The sequence below is a fragment of the Otolemur garnettii genome, unplaced genomic scaffold (assembly GCF_000181295.1).
Source record: "Otolemur garnettii isolate 467f Iridium unplaced genomic scaffold, OtoGar3 scaffold00064, whole genome shotgun sequence".
NCBI classification, from domain to species: domain Eukaryota; kingdom Metazoa; phylum Chordata; class Mammalia; order Primates; family Galagidae; genus Otolemur; species Otolemur garnettii.
The window spans coordinates 10,442,550-10,458,245 of record NW_003852459.1 but is presented as its reverse complement, the minus strand read 5'-3'; the positions used below and the strand labels follow the sequence as shown (position 1 = coordinate 10,458,245).

Below are 15,696 nucleotides of genomic sequence, written 5' to 3'. Positions count from 1 at the left end.
AAAAAAAAAAGTAACAGAGAAAATGGCCTGAAAAAAAAGTGGCAAAATGTTTTCTGGATCTTTAAAACTTCCTCCACTCTTTTTGGAAACAGACTCTGCATTCCTGCCTAGGGTAGTGTTTGTAAGGGGCAAGGGAGTATGTTTTGTGTTTTGCACTACAGAAGATGGGCCTGGAGGTTGGCTCCTGGCTGTGTGGTGGAGGTGTGGATGTGTGGCATAGGCCTTCATGGGAGGAGGTCATGATTTTGTCTTCTGCAGAGATGGGACAAAGAAATGTCAAGATCAGAAGAATTAACTGGAGTTAAGTTAGGAGAGCCTAGAACTAAGGGCCTTCACTTTAAAAGCTCTGTGTTTCTGTGGAGGTACAGGAAAATTTGGCACTTTGAGACTAATAGTGCTGTTTTTCCTCCTTTGTGGGCAAAGGAATAAATTGCCCTTTTTTTCTTCTCAAAACTACTGTTCTTTTCTGACGGGGCTTCAAGAACAGTGCCAAGCTTTTTGTAGCAGAAGAAGTATACACAACTCGTACTAACAGCATAGGAAGATTTTTTGATCATGTTGCACAATTCAAACATATCAAAGGCTACGAAAAAAAACATTGTTTTTCAGACCTGGTTATAAACATTTAAGCATCAGACCTTAGCAGCAGACTTAGAACTAGAGGCCCTTCCCTAACCCCAAGTGGTGGCTCACACCTGTAATCCTAACACTGTGGGGGGACAAGGGGGGTGGATTTCTTGGGCTCAAGAGTTAGAGACCAGACTGAGCAAAAGTGAGACCTCATCTCTAAAAAAACAGCCGTGTGTTGTAGCCCGGGAGGTTGAGGCAAGAAAATCTCTTGCACCCAAGAGTTTGAAGTTGCTGTGAGCTATGATGCCATGGCATTCTACCAAGGGTGACAAGTAAGACTCTGTCTCAAAAAAGGAATATACTAAAATAACAAATGTAAGTATTCTAATAAAACTAGCTATTCTGAAAAATGGGACATCTTTAAGTTCCATACATATGATAGCAGTTTCAGAATACATCCTGCTTAAAGGTGTTAATTAATGTGAATTTCCCAAAATACCAATATCCCCAAATAAATAAATAAATATATATATATTTTGAGACAGTCTCAAGCTCTCACCTTGGGTAGAGTGCTGTGGCATCACAGCTTACAGCAACCTGAAACTCTTGGGTTTAAGCTCTTCTCTTGCCTCAGCCTCCTGAGTAGCTGGGACTACAGGCACCTGCCACAATACCCGGCTAATTTTTGGTTGTAGTTGTCATTATTGTTTGGCAGGCCTGGACTGGATTCAAACCTGCCAGCTCCGGTGTACATGGCTGGCACCCTACCCTCTGAGCTACAGGCGACGAGCCCCAAAATAAAATTTATTGACTTGTTTTACCTAACTATAGACCAAATAAAGCTTTAACATTAATCCTTAGCATGTCAAATAATGACACAAAGTCATAACATTTTTATTACATAAGGATCAAGAGCAAGCTATTTTAAAAACAATATAACTAGTTTCAAACATTTTTCTACTTCATTTCAAATTCAGTACATTTTTCTACTTGAGTTCAAGTTCTGCACAAATTCAATTTCATGGTAATACTTCCAAAGTATAAGATTGTTTTGAGATTCTCTTTGGACTCTAAGAATAACCATTTTGTTTATTTTGAAATAAATTATTATACACAAATTAACATTCAAGAATTCTTTAGTTTTTTAATTTTCTCAAGACAAAGTCTCACTTTGTCATCCTTGGTAGAGTGCTATGGTGTCATAGTTCACAGTAACTTCAAATTCTTGGGTTCAATTGATTCTCTTGCCTCAGCCTCCCAAGTAGCTGGGACTATAGGCGCCTGCCAAAACACTCTGCTATTGTTTTTAGAGGCGAGGTCTCGAGCTGGCTCAGGCTGGTCTTGAACCTGTGAGCTCAGGCAATCCCACCTGCCTTGGCCTCCAGGGTGCTAGAGTTGCAGGTCAAGAATTCTTTTTTAAGACGGGGTCCAGTGGTTCATGCCTATCATCCTTGCACTTGAGAAGGCTGAGGACGGTGGATTGCTTGAGCTCAGGAGTTCAAGATCAGCCTGAGCAAGAGTGAGACTCTGTCTGTAGAAAAATGCTAGTTGGGCCCAGTGGTGAGTGCCTGGTGAGACTGAGGCAAGGTGATCCCATGAACCTAAGAATTTGAGTTTTCTGTGAACTATGTTAACACCACAGCACTCAACCCAGGGTGACAGAGTGAGACTGTTTCGAAAGAAAAAAAAGGTCAGTGGCTCATGCCTATAAGCCTAGCACTTTGGGAGGTCAAGGTGGGTGGATTGGTGGATTACTTGAGTTCAGGAGTTTGAGATCAGCCTGAGCAACAGCCAGACCCCATCTTTAAAAAAAATAGCCAGGTGGTGGTGGGCACCTGTAGTTCCAGCTACTCATGAGGCTGAGGCAAGAAGATTGCTTGAGCCCAAGAGTTTGAGGTTGCTGTGAGTTGTGATGCCACAGTACTTTAAAAAGTACTCAAGTACAAAAGTACTCAAAAAAACAAAAACAAAAACAAATTATTCTTTCTAAAGAACGTTTTCTAGGCTTGGCACCTGTAGCACAGTGGTTAGGGTGCTGGCCACATGCACTGAGGCTGGTGGGTTCGAACCTAGCCTGGGACAGCTAAACAACAATGATGACTGCAACAAAAAATAGCCGGGAGTTGTGTTGGGCACCTGTAATCCAGCTAGCTACTTGGGAGGCTGAGGCAAAAGAATCACTTAAGCCCAAAAGTTTGAAGTTGCTATGAGTTGTGATGCCACAGCACTGTACCAAGGGTGACATAGTGAGACTGTCTCAAAAATAAAACTAAAATATAAAAAATAAAGTTTTGTAGGCAAAGTCGTGTGGTACGGCAACAACATGTACCTGTAACAGGCCAGCTTGCCACCAGTGCTTAGAAAGAGTGACTCAAACCAAACTTGCTTCATAAACCTTTGACAATACGTTTCTGGTTTTGTGCTATCATTTACTTAGTTTTGGATTTATTCTAATTTACTGATATATCTTTGTTTAGACATGTCCACATTTTTACCTGAGTAAGAACCTTAAAGTTAAACACATAGGTATTTCTGCTGATAACTCAGGAGATTTAGCTTTTTTTTATTAAACCAACAATGTTACATTTACCTTTACTTATTAAAAATAATACAAACACAGATCACAGATCATTTTGTTTTGCCTGGTTTTTAGTTTTATAAGCTTTGAGTCACATCTTGACACTTTCTTTCTTTCTTTTTTTTTTTTAGAGACAGAGTCTCACTTTGTCACCCTCAGTAGAGTACTGTGGCATCACAGCTCACAGCAACCATTAGCTCTTGGGCTTAGGCGATTCTCTTGCCTCAGCCTCCCAAGTAGCTGGGACTACAGGCGCCTGCCACAACGCCTGGCTATTTTTTGTTACAGTTTGGCTGGGGCTGGGTTTGAACCTGCCACGCTCCATATATGGTGCCAGTGCCTTACTCACTGAGCCACAGATGCTGCCCCACCTTGACAGTTTCAAATATAAAAATAACCAGTAAGCCCAAGAGAAAATGTATACTAACAATTTTGCAGATGTTTTTATTGTGATTTCACCAATCATTAAAAAAAAAACTAGCTTGATTACCAAAGATTGCTTAATTAACATGAACTTGAAGAGCAGTTGGGCTTATTTAATTTATGAGAGCTCTTTTCATTTATAAGCCTATTTTTGTGACATCTACACTACATGTACACAGTGTACATGTACATACACAAACATGTCTAAACATACACACAAAGTTTCAGTGGCCTTTGTCTCAGAACTCTGGCTATAGGATTCTCTGAAGTTCCACAGAAGTCCCTAGACGTTATGTTTCCCTGTCAACAATGCGCATCCCTGCATCTAGGCCGCCATCCTGGACGGTGATACCTTTCAGTGTCCCAGATGCTAGCACAGATGTCTTCTAATCTTCCAGACCAAAGAACAGAGCTGTACTTCAACCTCCCACACCTTCGACTGTGCTTATAATACCATCAACAGCAAATTTAAGGTATGCAGGATTAGAGGCAAAGTGCTTAACAGATTCCACGTGTACATACCACACACCAATACAGATAAACACTCAATACAAAGAGAAAAGCAGGTTCCAAATAAATGAACTGCAGTTCAACTAACAAGCGCTGGGCGTGCTAGACCGTAAGAGTTAGTTTAGTTCCCACTGTCACAAATGGTGGGGGACTTACCCAACCCCAACCAAACTGGAATTCCCTTAGAATTCCCCCACTTGAGAGGGGTCTCCCCCACCAGGGAGCACCTTCAAATAGCACTTCTCAGTCCAGGGGCTAGTGTCAAAATCCAAATCCAGAGTTCCTTTCTTTGGAGGCAATCAGGAGGTAACCACCAAATTGTTGGAGGCTTTTAAGGTAGGGTGACCAGATTTTAACATTAGTAAAGCAGGACAACATGGGGAGGGGGGGGAAAGGCGGGAGGCGGGCCGGGGGCAGGGCAGGGCAGGGCCTGACAACAATGCAGACTTTGATAAGCAGTTCTCGATAATCACTTCTCAACAATTATTTGTTATTATTACAGTTTAACATTATAAAATTAACAAAAATAATATAAAACTCATATTCTGGCAAAATAGCCACATGGCAGCCGAAGACTGTATATTCTCTTCCTGTTCTTCTGCCTGTTCATGCATTCTTTCCAAAAATCGGGACTTTTTAAAAACACCGCAGGACGTGGGACAAATTGTTCCAAAGCGGGACTGTTCCACCAAAAGCGGGACGTCTGGTCACCCTATTTTAAGGGCAGAGCTGCAGGAGAGTGAGTGCAAAGCTGCCCTGCAGCGAATGTGGTCAGGCAGCTGCTGAGGGAAGCTTTTCTTCTCTTCCTGCTTGTAGCCATCAAACTCTGGCAACACCATAGCATGTAAGACCCCACAACTGTTTTGGCCTACATCCAGTTACTTAGTGCACCAAGATTCAGTTACTGACACAAGGATTGCCAAGGAAGAAAGGAATTTTTTTTTTGAGACAGTCTCACTATGTTGCCCTTGGTGGAGTGTTGTGGTGTCACAGCTCACAGCGACTTCAAACTCTTGGGCTTAAGCAATTCTCTTGCTTCAGCCTCCCAAGTGGCTGGGACTACAGTCCACAATGCCCAGCTATTTTTTGGTTGCAGTTGTCATCGTTGTTTAGCAGGCCCGGGCAGGGCTCGAACCCACCACCTTTGTTGTACATGGTCAGCACTCTACTCACTGAACTACGGGCACCTAGCCAGAAAGGAATTTTTTAATAGGACAGACATCGTGCCAAGAAAACAGGAGAAGCTGCCTCTGATCTGGCTCCCTGACTGACGGAGATCATGGGCTTGTAGAGGAGGAGCCACATTCCTTGGGGCAGGTGGAGGGATGACAAGAGGCTCCCCAACATACTCTGGAAGCAGGGTGTAGGGGATGTTGAATCTTAGTCAGGAAGTCTGCCCAGGGGCCTTCAGAATCCTTTATCTTGCAGAAAATCAACAATTTGGGGGGGGGGGAATAACTCAAAAGATCAAGTAATTAATTCAGGGAGAGGACTATTAAAAAACACACAGGGGCCACTGAAAATTGTTTACAGAGCGGGTTACACTATTGCTTTCTCCACAGCCAAACCCACTATTTCCGGTTCCTTTCCTCTGGTTCACTCTTCCTTCCTCATACTTCAGTGGGTCTTGGTCTCCTCCACCTCACTGCAACTGCCCATCCCAGTTACTGACACTCTTCACAGGGTTGATAATTTATTGCACTGCACACTTTCTTTTCTTTTCTATTTTTTCGAGACAGGCTCTCTATATTGCCCTTGGTAGAGTGCTGTGTTGTCACAGCTCACAGCAACCTCAAACTCTTGGGCTCAATCACTCAGCCTCCTGAATAGCTGGAACTATAGGCACCCACTACCACCTGGCTATTTTTTTAAGAGATGGGGTCTTGCTGTTGCTCAGGCTGGTCTCAGACTTCTGAGTTCAAGTAATCCACCCGCCTCGGCCTCCCAGAGTGCTAGGATTATAGGCATGATCCACTGACCTTTTTTTTTTTTTTTTTTTTGCAGTTTTTGGCCAGGGCTGGGTTTGAACCTGCCACCTCCGGTATATGGGGCCGGCGCCCTACTCCTTTGAGCCACAAGTGCCACCCCACTGACCTTTTTTTTTGAGGCAGAGTCTCACTCTGTCACTCTGGGTTGAGTGCTGTGATGTTAACATAGTTCACAGCAACCTCAAATTCTTGGGCCCATGGGAGCACCTTGCCTCAGTCTCCCCAAGCACCTGCCACTGGGCCCAGCAAGTATTTTTTTCTATTCTTAGTAGAGACAGGGTCTCACTCTTGCTGAGACTGATCTTGAACTCCTGAGCTGAAGCAATCCACTGGTCTTGGCCTCCTAGAGTGCTAGGATTACAGGTGTGAGCCACTGTGCCTGGCCTGCGATAAACTTTCTCACACACAGTTTACTAATTTATTATGTATGTATATTAACTATTGTCTTTCTCCCTCCACCAGAACATAAGCTCCTTAACCTGGAGATTATGTTTACTTGGTTCTCTGGTATTTCTCAAATGGCTAGAACAGTGGTTGGTGCATACATTTTTGTTGAACTTAATTGGATGGTAATCATTGCCTGCAGAGGGACGGAAAGGTGTGATTCTTTCATCACCCCTCATAAAGGTTATGGCCAACGCTCCTATAACACAGGAAGGTTAACAAGAGAAAACTTTACTGAAAGTTTTATGTGACATGTAAGACTTCAGAAAGGAAGGCCCAAAGACCCAGGGAATACTGTATACTTATGCTTAGGCTTGATGAAGAATGAACAGCCGTGTAGAAATGTGATTGGACAGAAGGATGTGATCCAGTGGTAACAGACCAAGGGAGAAAACCCAGCACGCCTGTCTGTTCAGATTCTTCTTGGCCTGTGCAGCATTCCTTCTCTGGGGTAGCACAGGACCCCTGCAGAATGAGAGTCTTCAATGGGAGGGGGAAGGAGGAGAGTGGCCTTTCTAGGTTTTATGGCTTGCTTTGCGGGAAGAGGAGCTCTAGTTGCAATGAATCACCTTGGGAAAGAGGAATTCTGGTTTCCAGGACTTGCTTTGGGGTAAAAAAGGGGGGGAGAGAGAGAGAGAGAGGGAGGGAGGGAGAGAGAGAGAGAGAGAGAAAGGAGGGAAGGGGAAGGGAGGGAAGGAGAAGGTCAGAGAGACTGCTTCTGAGACATGCCAAAGCACCCTATTTGGGGTCTCTTTAGCTCACATACAGAGTAGTAACTGTGGATTTTTTCCCTCTAAAAAGTGAAGTGATATAGCAAAAGTCAAATACAGATGAATAAATATCCAGTCTTAAAATGGGACCATTCATCTTGTTAACTAAAATTTATTGGAGGCCATTGGTTTGAATTGGGCTCTTGCACCAGGCCCAACAGACCAATCCAAAATGGAATTACTCATGCTGAAGTTCCCTGCCACCACGCCGAAACTAAGTTGTTTACCTGACCTTCCAAGAAATTAGGAAAGAGACAGAGATAATAGCCAAACCCCAAACAGGCCAGTTTTAGTTTGTTATACCCAAAGCAAGTGGAATAGAGAAATGCCAGCACACTGAGTCCAATTAAGCAAGGGTCCTTTATTGATCGACCGGGCCAAGAGTTCATACCTCACTGTCTCCCCACTCCTAGAAGCAGGGGTGGAAACCTTTTATAAGGGGCTTTTGTTAGGGGAGGGGGAATCCTTAATACAAGCTGAATTTTGACAAGAGCCAACACCTGCTAACGGGTGTCCTTACAAGGGAAGCTGGGTTTTTGCAGTTATTTCTTTCAGCTGAGCTTTCTGTCTTAAAGGGGGAGTGTTGAAAGCCCTTAACAAGATGGAGCTGGGGCATAACAAGTTGGCATGATAAGTGAGAGGTTTGAGTTCAAAAATGAGAGGTTATTTCCAGAAGTGAACAAAAGGAAATGGAGTGCAGGTTCGATGTGGGCAATGAGGCCTTTATTCACCTGAGTGCGAGTGGGCTGAGTTTGAAAAAGAACATATTATTCTTAGCAAAGTATCTCAAGAATGCTAGAAAAAGTATCCAATGTACTCAGCCCTACTATGAAACTAGTTTATAGCTTTCATACGAAAGCTATAGCCCAATTATAGACCAAGAATATGAAACAGGGGAGAGGGAGGGGAGGGGAGGAGGGAGGATGGGTGGTGGGAAGGTGATTGGTGGGACCACACCCATGGTCCATCTTACAGGGGTACATATGAATCTTTCTAAATGCAGAATATAAATGTCTTAACATAATAACCAAGAAAATGCCATGCAGGCTATGTTGACCAGTTTGGTGAAAATATTTCAAATTGTATATAAAATCAGTACACTGTACCCCATGACTGCATTAATGTACACAGCTATGATTTAATAAAAGAAACATTAAAAAAAAAAAGAAGTCAGCAGGTGGGTTAAGGCGGTTGGGAATATAAGGGCTTGGGGGAGCTGGGGATTGGTGCACTCATTCCTTCCCGGGTGGGATTTGTGCCCTCCTTTCTGTGTCCCTGGGCTCAGTTCTATCTGGGCGGGTCCCTGGGCTAGGGAAGCCCCCTATCAGTAAAGAAGCCTCCTCTACTTAACCTACACAAGAAAAGTACCTTTGAAACAATTAACCTACTCAGTCTCTGCTTTCCTCAGCTCTTTTCTGTCCATAAATCCAACATTCTCTGCTTACTGCAACATTCATTCTGTTTTAAAACAGTGTTGCTTGATTCTTTTTTTTTTGCCCTCGGTAGAGTGCTGTGGCATCACAGCTCACAGTAACCTCTAACCCCTGGGCTTAGGCAATTCTTGCCTCAGCCTCCCAAGTAGCTGGGACCACAAGCGCCATCCACAATGCAGTTTGGCTGGGGGCCAGGTTCGAACCTGTCACCCTAGGTATATGGGACCGGCACCCTACTCAAAGAACCATAGGAGCTGCCCAGGTATTTTATCTTTTGACAGCCCTAAACATAAATATGAGGAAAGATACCGTAGCAAATCAATAAATACAACAGCAAATAAATGTTTACCTTTGATACATTAAAAGAAACCATAAAAATAAAAGGCAAATTTAAACTTAAAACTAAATTGTAACATGTAGGACAAACATGGCCATATATCTAATATAATCTTACAACTCAGTATCAGAAAGGATTGACCTGTTTTATAAAATAGCTGAAAGAAAAAGGATGGAAAAATCACTCACAAAAGAAAAGAAATGGGTCCCAAATTATATAAACCAACCATCAATCTCCCTGACAAAGCAATGGAAATCCAAATTACAATGACGTTTCGTTTTTGCCTATTAAAAAAGGAAATTCTATTTTAATTAACTTCTGATCCAGCCGTTCTACTTCTAGGACACTGTCCCAAATAATTAGAGGGTTGAACAGATATGTATGTTCAAGAATATTTATTACAACAATACTTATGAAAACATCCTGAAATTCCGACAATAGAGACAGGCTTAAATAATGCATGGAACAATCATAGCATAGACTATTTTACAGCTGTTCAAAATCATGATTTTGTAGAATACTTAACGATTTTAGAAAAATGCTTAAACCATAAAGCTCAAGGTTAACAAAACTATGATATAAAACTGTACACAGAGTGGAATTTCAAAATTTCAAATGTAAATGCATACACACACACACATATACACACACACTACAAATAGAAAAGTGACTGAAAGAGAAAAAACATAAAAATGTTAAAATAAAAAACAAAGAAAAAATGTTAATGGTTGTTATGTGTATGTAGTGAGATCATGACAGATTTTATTTTCTCATTTAGAGTTTTCTGTATTTTCTAATTTGTCTGAAATTAGGCAATGCTTTCACATTTCAAAAAGTAATAAATAAATGTTAACAATAATAATATAAAGCTGAGATCAAAGGAGTTCCATCCTTTTCTTCTTATATGTGGCTAAATCGCCCAGCTAAAAAGTTTTTATTTCCAGTGGAAGTGGTACTTGTATTTTTTCCTTGACTGGATTTGGACACAGGATCTATTGTCACATATTTGATTTGGAAACCTCCGGCTGTCACTGAAGCATCGCTTAGAAACTTCAAGGTCATGACATTTCCTGTGAGAGGAGAGGCAAAAGAAGAACTATGTTATTGTTCTTTGATTTGGCTAACAATCCAAGACCTCATCATTCTCACGGGAGAATCTAAGAATTCATGAAGACTCCCAATATTCAGAGATAGGTTCTCAAGGTGTAGAATCTGTGGTTTCATTGCCACATGGAACCCAGGGTAAGGACCTTTCATGCTTTTTCCTGCATCCTGCCATCTGTCCCACAGGAAATTTTGTCTATTCTGTTTAAAAGGTACTCTTTGGCCAGGGCATGGTGGCTCATGCTTATAATCCTAGCACTCTGGGAAGCCTAGGTGAGCGGTGGGGGGGATTGCTTGAGCTCAGGAGTTTGAGACCAGACTAAGAGCAAGATCTCATCTCTGCTAAAAATAGAAAAACTATGGCAAGAGGATTACTTGAGCCCAAGAGTTTGAGGTTGACGTGAGCTGTGATGATGCCATGGTACTCCTCCACTAAGGGCCACAGAGTGAGACTCTGTCTCAAAAATAAATAAATAAACAAACAATTAAGGGATACTCTTTGTAGAAGAAGCATACACTATATTGAAAGAGAATAGCAGCCTGGTGCAGTGGCTCATGCCTGTAATCCTAACACTCTGGGAGGCGGAGGCATGTGGATTGCTTGAGCTCCAGAGTTGAGACCAGCCTGAGCAAGAGAGCGATCCCGTCTCTAAAAACCAGGCATTGTGGTGGGCACCTCTACTCCTAGCAACTTGGGAGGCTGAGGCAAGAGAATCACTTGAGCCCAAGAGATGGAGGTTGCTGTGAGCTATAATACCACAGTGCTCTATCAAGGGTGACAAAGTGAGAGTCTGTCTCAAAACAAACAAACAACCTCCCCCCCTCAAGCATATATACTTTTGGTGCAAGCAGTTGGAGGCATAAATTTTTAAGTGTAAACAAAAAGTTCTTTGCATTTAAAAGCTAACAAGTTATATCCGGTCTTAGTTTTCCTAATTTTATTTTATATTATTTTTTTGAGACAGAGCCTCAAGCTGTCCCCCTAGGTAGAGTGCCATGGCATCACAGCTCACAGCAACTTCCAACTCCTGGGCTCAAGAGATTCTCCTGCCTCTGCCTCTCAAGTAGCTGGGACCACAGGCACCCACCACAACACCAGGCTATTTTTTGGTTGCAGTCATCGTTGTTTGGCGGCCCGGGCTGGATTCGAACCCGCCACCTTAGGTGTATGTAGCTGGTGCCTTAGCCACTTGAGCCACAGGTGCTGAGCCAGTTTTCCTAACTTTAAAAAGTGAACAATAATAACCCCTAGGACAACGTCCTTCACTGTCATTGACACTGACAAAACAAATCATGGTTTTGGTCCTCAGTTTGGAGCATTACCTGTACTAATGATGTCATCCGGAAGCACGTCTCCACAGTATCTGAAAAGGAATTTTTAGAAAAGAGAAGTAACATGAGTGAATATTGTATAGCTACTGAAGAAGTTCTTACTGATAATTAAAATGACTTCACCTAAGAAATGGCTCATTTTTGTATAGTTTTTTCTTTTTCTTTCTTTTTTTTAATTTCTGAGAAACTACACTGTCCCTGCAATACTGATTTTACAGTATTTCAATTTTCTCTGTCATCCAAACTAGAGTACCATGGCCTCAGCCCAGATCACAGCTGAGCCTCAGCCTCTACAAGTGCCCATGACTATGCCTGCCTAATTTTTCTATTTTTAGTAGACACAGAAGTTTTGCTCTTGCTCAGGCCAGTCTCGAACTCCTAAGCTTGAGCAATCCTCCTGCCTCAGCCTCCCAGAGTGCTAGGATTACAGACGTGAGTCACTGTGTTTGGCCAATTCTTCTATAGTTGTTTGAGTTTTTGGCCAGGGCTGGGTTTGAATCCACCTCCTCCGGCATATGGGGCCAGGGCCCTACCCCTTTGAGCCTCTATACTTGTTAAAACTTGTTTTTTCACTTGGATTTGTAAGGGAGAAGAAAAGTTGAAACAAAATTTGCTGTTTGAAGTAACCTTCTCACAGTACTAATGAAATTAAAAGAAAATGATCTGTGGTCTTTCTACTTTGTGTACCTATAAAACTTTTGTGCAATAATAGATCATTTAACTCTACTTGGAAAAACTAAAAATTTGTTTTTGATTAATTTTACAAAGTTTTCTTCACAACTAAAGAAGAATGGAATTTTATTAGACCCTGTCTTAAAAAAAGAAAAAGGAGATAATATGAATCAAATAAGTAACAAATTAGCCTGCTGACACCTCTAAAAATAATAGTTTATGGTTTTATCTAGAGTTGTAATTGATTTCTGAAACTGGGTTTAGAACAAAATGTCCTCTTGATTCCCAAGGGGAAAGATCTATTCTTTCAGAAAATGCCTGGTTCTTAATTTCTCAAACTCTACTTCATGTCTTCTCCAAAGTATTTTAAAAAACTAGTTGCATTTTGTTCCTGTAGTCATTAGCCAAAGAACAAAACAAAGCAAAACAAAACAACATATACTTTCCCTTCAAAAATTGTTGTTCATTTACGCAAGAAATGCCTTTCTTTTTCTTTTTCTTTTTATCCTAACTCCTAGACAACCAGGGATTTATTTTTCCTTGTATTTAAATTATATGTTTCAAAGTCAGCATAAAAATCTGTTGAGTCTGTCATTTTTAAATTGTCCTACTATTACTTTTTTTTTTTTTGAGACAGAGTCTCATTTTATCCCCCTCAGTAGAGTGCTGTGGTGTCACAGCTCACAGCAACCTCCAACTCTTGGGCTTAAGCAATTCTCTTGCCTCGGCCTCCCAAGTAGCTGGAACTACAGGTGCCTGCCACAATGCCGGGCTATTTTTTGGTTGCAGTTGTCATTGTTGTTTAGCTGGCCTGGGCATTGTTGTTTAGCTATTTGAACCTGTCTACCCTCAGTGTATGTGGCTGGTGCTATAACCACTATGCTATGGGTGCCGAGCCCTACTATTATTTTCTTCTGTTAAATTACTGTCATTTATAACAGAGAATTGATATTTAATAGCCTATTGATAATTGATAACCTATAGTCTAAGATATTAGTTACAAAGTGGGGACCTGAATATATAAAATACCTAATTGTACACACCTTAACTTTGCAATATATTGTAAAGCACTCAATATTTAAACTATATTAAAGATTTAGGGTGGGAAAAAAAAAGACTGTGTTCTAGCATGTTGAAAAATCAAGGGGAAAATACTGAGGAAGGAAACACTTGGTTTTTATGTCAAAGAAAACTTTTTAAATATTAATTTAGTTAATTAATTTTTAGAGAGAAAGTCTTGCTCAGTCACCCATGCTGGAGCACAGTAGCACAATCATGGCTCATAGCTCCAGGCAGCCTTGAACTAACTCCTGGGCTCAAGCAACTCTCCTGCCTTAGCGCCTGAGTAAGACCACAGGTGCCCAACATCAGAGCCAGCTTATTATTATTATTTATTAAGTAAGCACCTGCTTATTTACAACTGTTTTTATGTGTAGAGATGGAGTCTCACTATGTTGCCCAGGCTGGTTGCCAACTCCTGGCCTCACTCAATCCTCTCATCTCTGCCTCCCAAAGTGCTGGGTTTATAGGCATAAGCCACTGTACATGGCCAAAGAAAGCTATTTTTTTCTTTCTTTCTTTTTTTTGTGGGGGGGGGGACAGAGACTCAAGCTATCCCCCTGGGTAGAGTGCTGTGGCATCACAGCTCACAGCAACCTCCAACTCCTGGGCTCAAGCAATTCTCCTGCCTCAGCCTCCCAAGTAGCTGGGACCACAGGCACCTGGCACAATGCCCTGCTATTTTTTGGTTGCAGCTGTCATTGTTTTGGCAGGCCCAGGCTGGATTCGAACTCGCCACCTTAGGTGTATGTGGCTGGCGCCTTAGCTGCTTGAGCCACTGGTGCCGAGCTAAGAAAGCTATTTTTAAGAAGATATTTATCGTATGCTTACCTAACTTGTAAGAGAGAAGGGGCTACACTTTGCTTATTTACTTTATGTACATAATGCTTAGTTCAGAGTTTTTGTAGGAAGAAGAAAGGCAAAAATTACTGAAACGACAGTTGTTTTTAGGAAGTTGACATAACTTAGAACTTAAAACCCCCAATACGTTTTTCAGCTTATATATTTCTTCTTCTTCCTATTGTTAGTCAAATCTTGAGGTTTTAATAAATAGACTACCTCATTTTTTTTTTTTTTTTGAGACAGGGTCTCACTTTGGCTCACTTTGTTGCCCTTGGTAGGGTGCTGTAACGTCACAGCTCACAGCAACCTCAAATTCTTGGGCTTAAGCGATTGTCTTGCCTCGGCCTCCCAAATAGCTGGGACTACAGGTGCCGCCACAGCGCCTATCTATTTTTTGGTTGTAGTTGTCATTGTTGTTTGGAAGGTCCGCGCTGGATTTGAACCTGCCAGCTCTGGCATTATGTGGCTAGAGCCCTAGCCACTGAGCTACAGGCACTAAGCCAGACTACCTTGTTTTTACAACTTACTAATAATCAAAGGCAACTATCACTACCTTAGTAATAAGTATATGAGGCTGTCAGCTAAGAAAAATCTTTCTTTAAAATGATATGGGGTTGTAGGAAAACTGAAATACTGTAAAATCAGTATTGCAGGGACAGGGCAGGGAAAATTAAAGAAGCAAGACACAAAATATTGGACATTCATTTAACTTCCTGTCTGGGAAAACCTCACATACCTTCCTACGAAGCCATGGACATCATCGTAACTGTCATATATTTCAACATAGTCAGCCAAGCAACCTGGATCATCTTCAAGGTCAAAGTTCAAAAAACTTAGGTGAATACGCTGACCATACTTGAGTCTGATGTGCCAGTAGCAGATTTGATTATCCTCATACTCCTTGGGAAAGCCTGGTGATTTAAAAATACGCTTGGGATCTGTGAAGACACCACCACACTCCTTTGCTGAAATGGGCGAAAAGAAAGAAAAAAAGAAAAAAAAAGCATTAAAAAAGAAACTAGTCTTATTTAAAAATGCTACTTGCTTTCTAGCCATCTATTACTTGTTATGAAATATTAAAGAAATGGTTTAATATATAGCATCTATAGTATGTATAACGTATATAGGCTCATAGCTAATGACTGAATGGGCTTTCTCATCAATAGTTTCTAAGTTCTCTAAGATTAACATGGACTATTTGTGGATTTTTATTTGATTTTACTTTTTAATTTTTTTTATTTTTTGAGACAAAGTCTCACTATGTCACCCTCAGTAGAGCGCTGTGGCATCATAGCTCACAGCAGCATTAAACTCTTGGGCTTAAATGATTCTCTTGCTTCAACCTCCAAATTAGCTGGGACTACAGGTGCCCACCACAACGTCCAGCTATTTTTTTGTTGTTTAGTAGACCTGGTCTGGGTTCGCCAGCCCCAGTGTATGTGGCTGGCACCCTAACCACTGAGCTACAGGTGCCAAGCCAAGATTTTTATTTTAAAAGTAAAAATAATAAGGAGAAAACAGCTGGCCATGGTGGCTGCACCTGTCGTCCCAGCTACTTGGGAGGCCCACATGACCAGATCCCTTGAACCCATATGTTTGAGGCTGTATGGGATAACACAGTGAGACCCCACCT

At 41.6% G+C, this 15,696-nt stretch overlaps 1 protein-coding gene across 1 annotated transcript in view; it reads right to left on the bottom strand.

Moving 5' to 3' along the window:
- Window positions 1–9,953: 9,953 nt before the first annotated feature.
- TNFAIP6 (TNF alpha induced protein 6) overlaps window positions 9,954–15,696 on the bottom strand; it is a 16,558-nt gene continuing 10,815 nt past the window's right edge. Inside the window, exons 4-6 of the mRNA XM_003793014.2 lie at window positions 14,800–15,028; window positions 11,481–11,521; window positions 9,954–10,123 (exon numbers count right to left, since the gene is read on the bottom strand). Of these exons, the coding sequence (XP_003793062.1) occupies window positions 9,954–10,123; window positions 11,481–11,521; window positions 14,800–15,028 (440 nt within the window). The remainder of the gene's footprint in view (window positions 10,124–11,480; window positions 11,522–14,799; window positions 15,029–15,696) is intronic.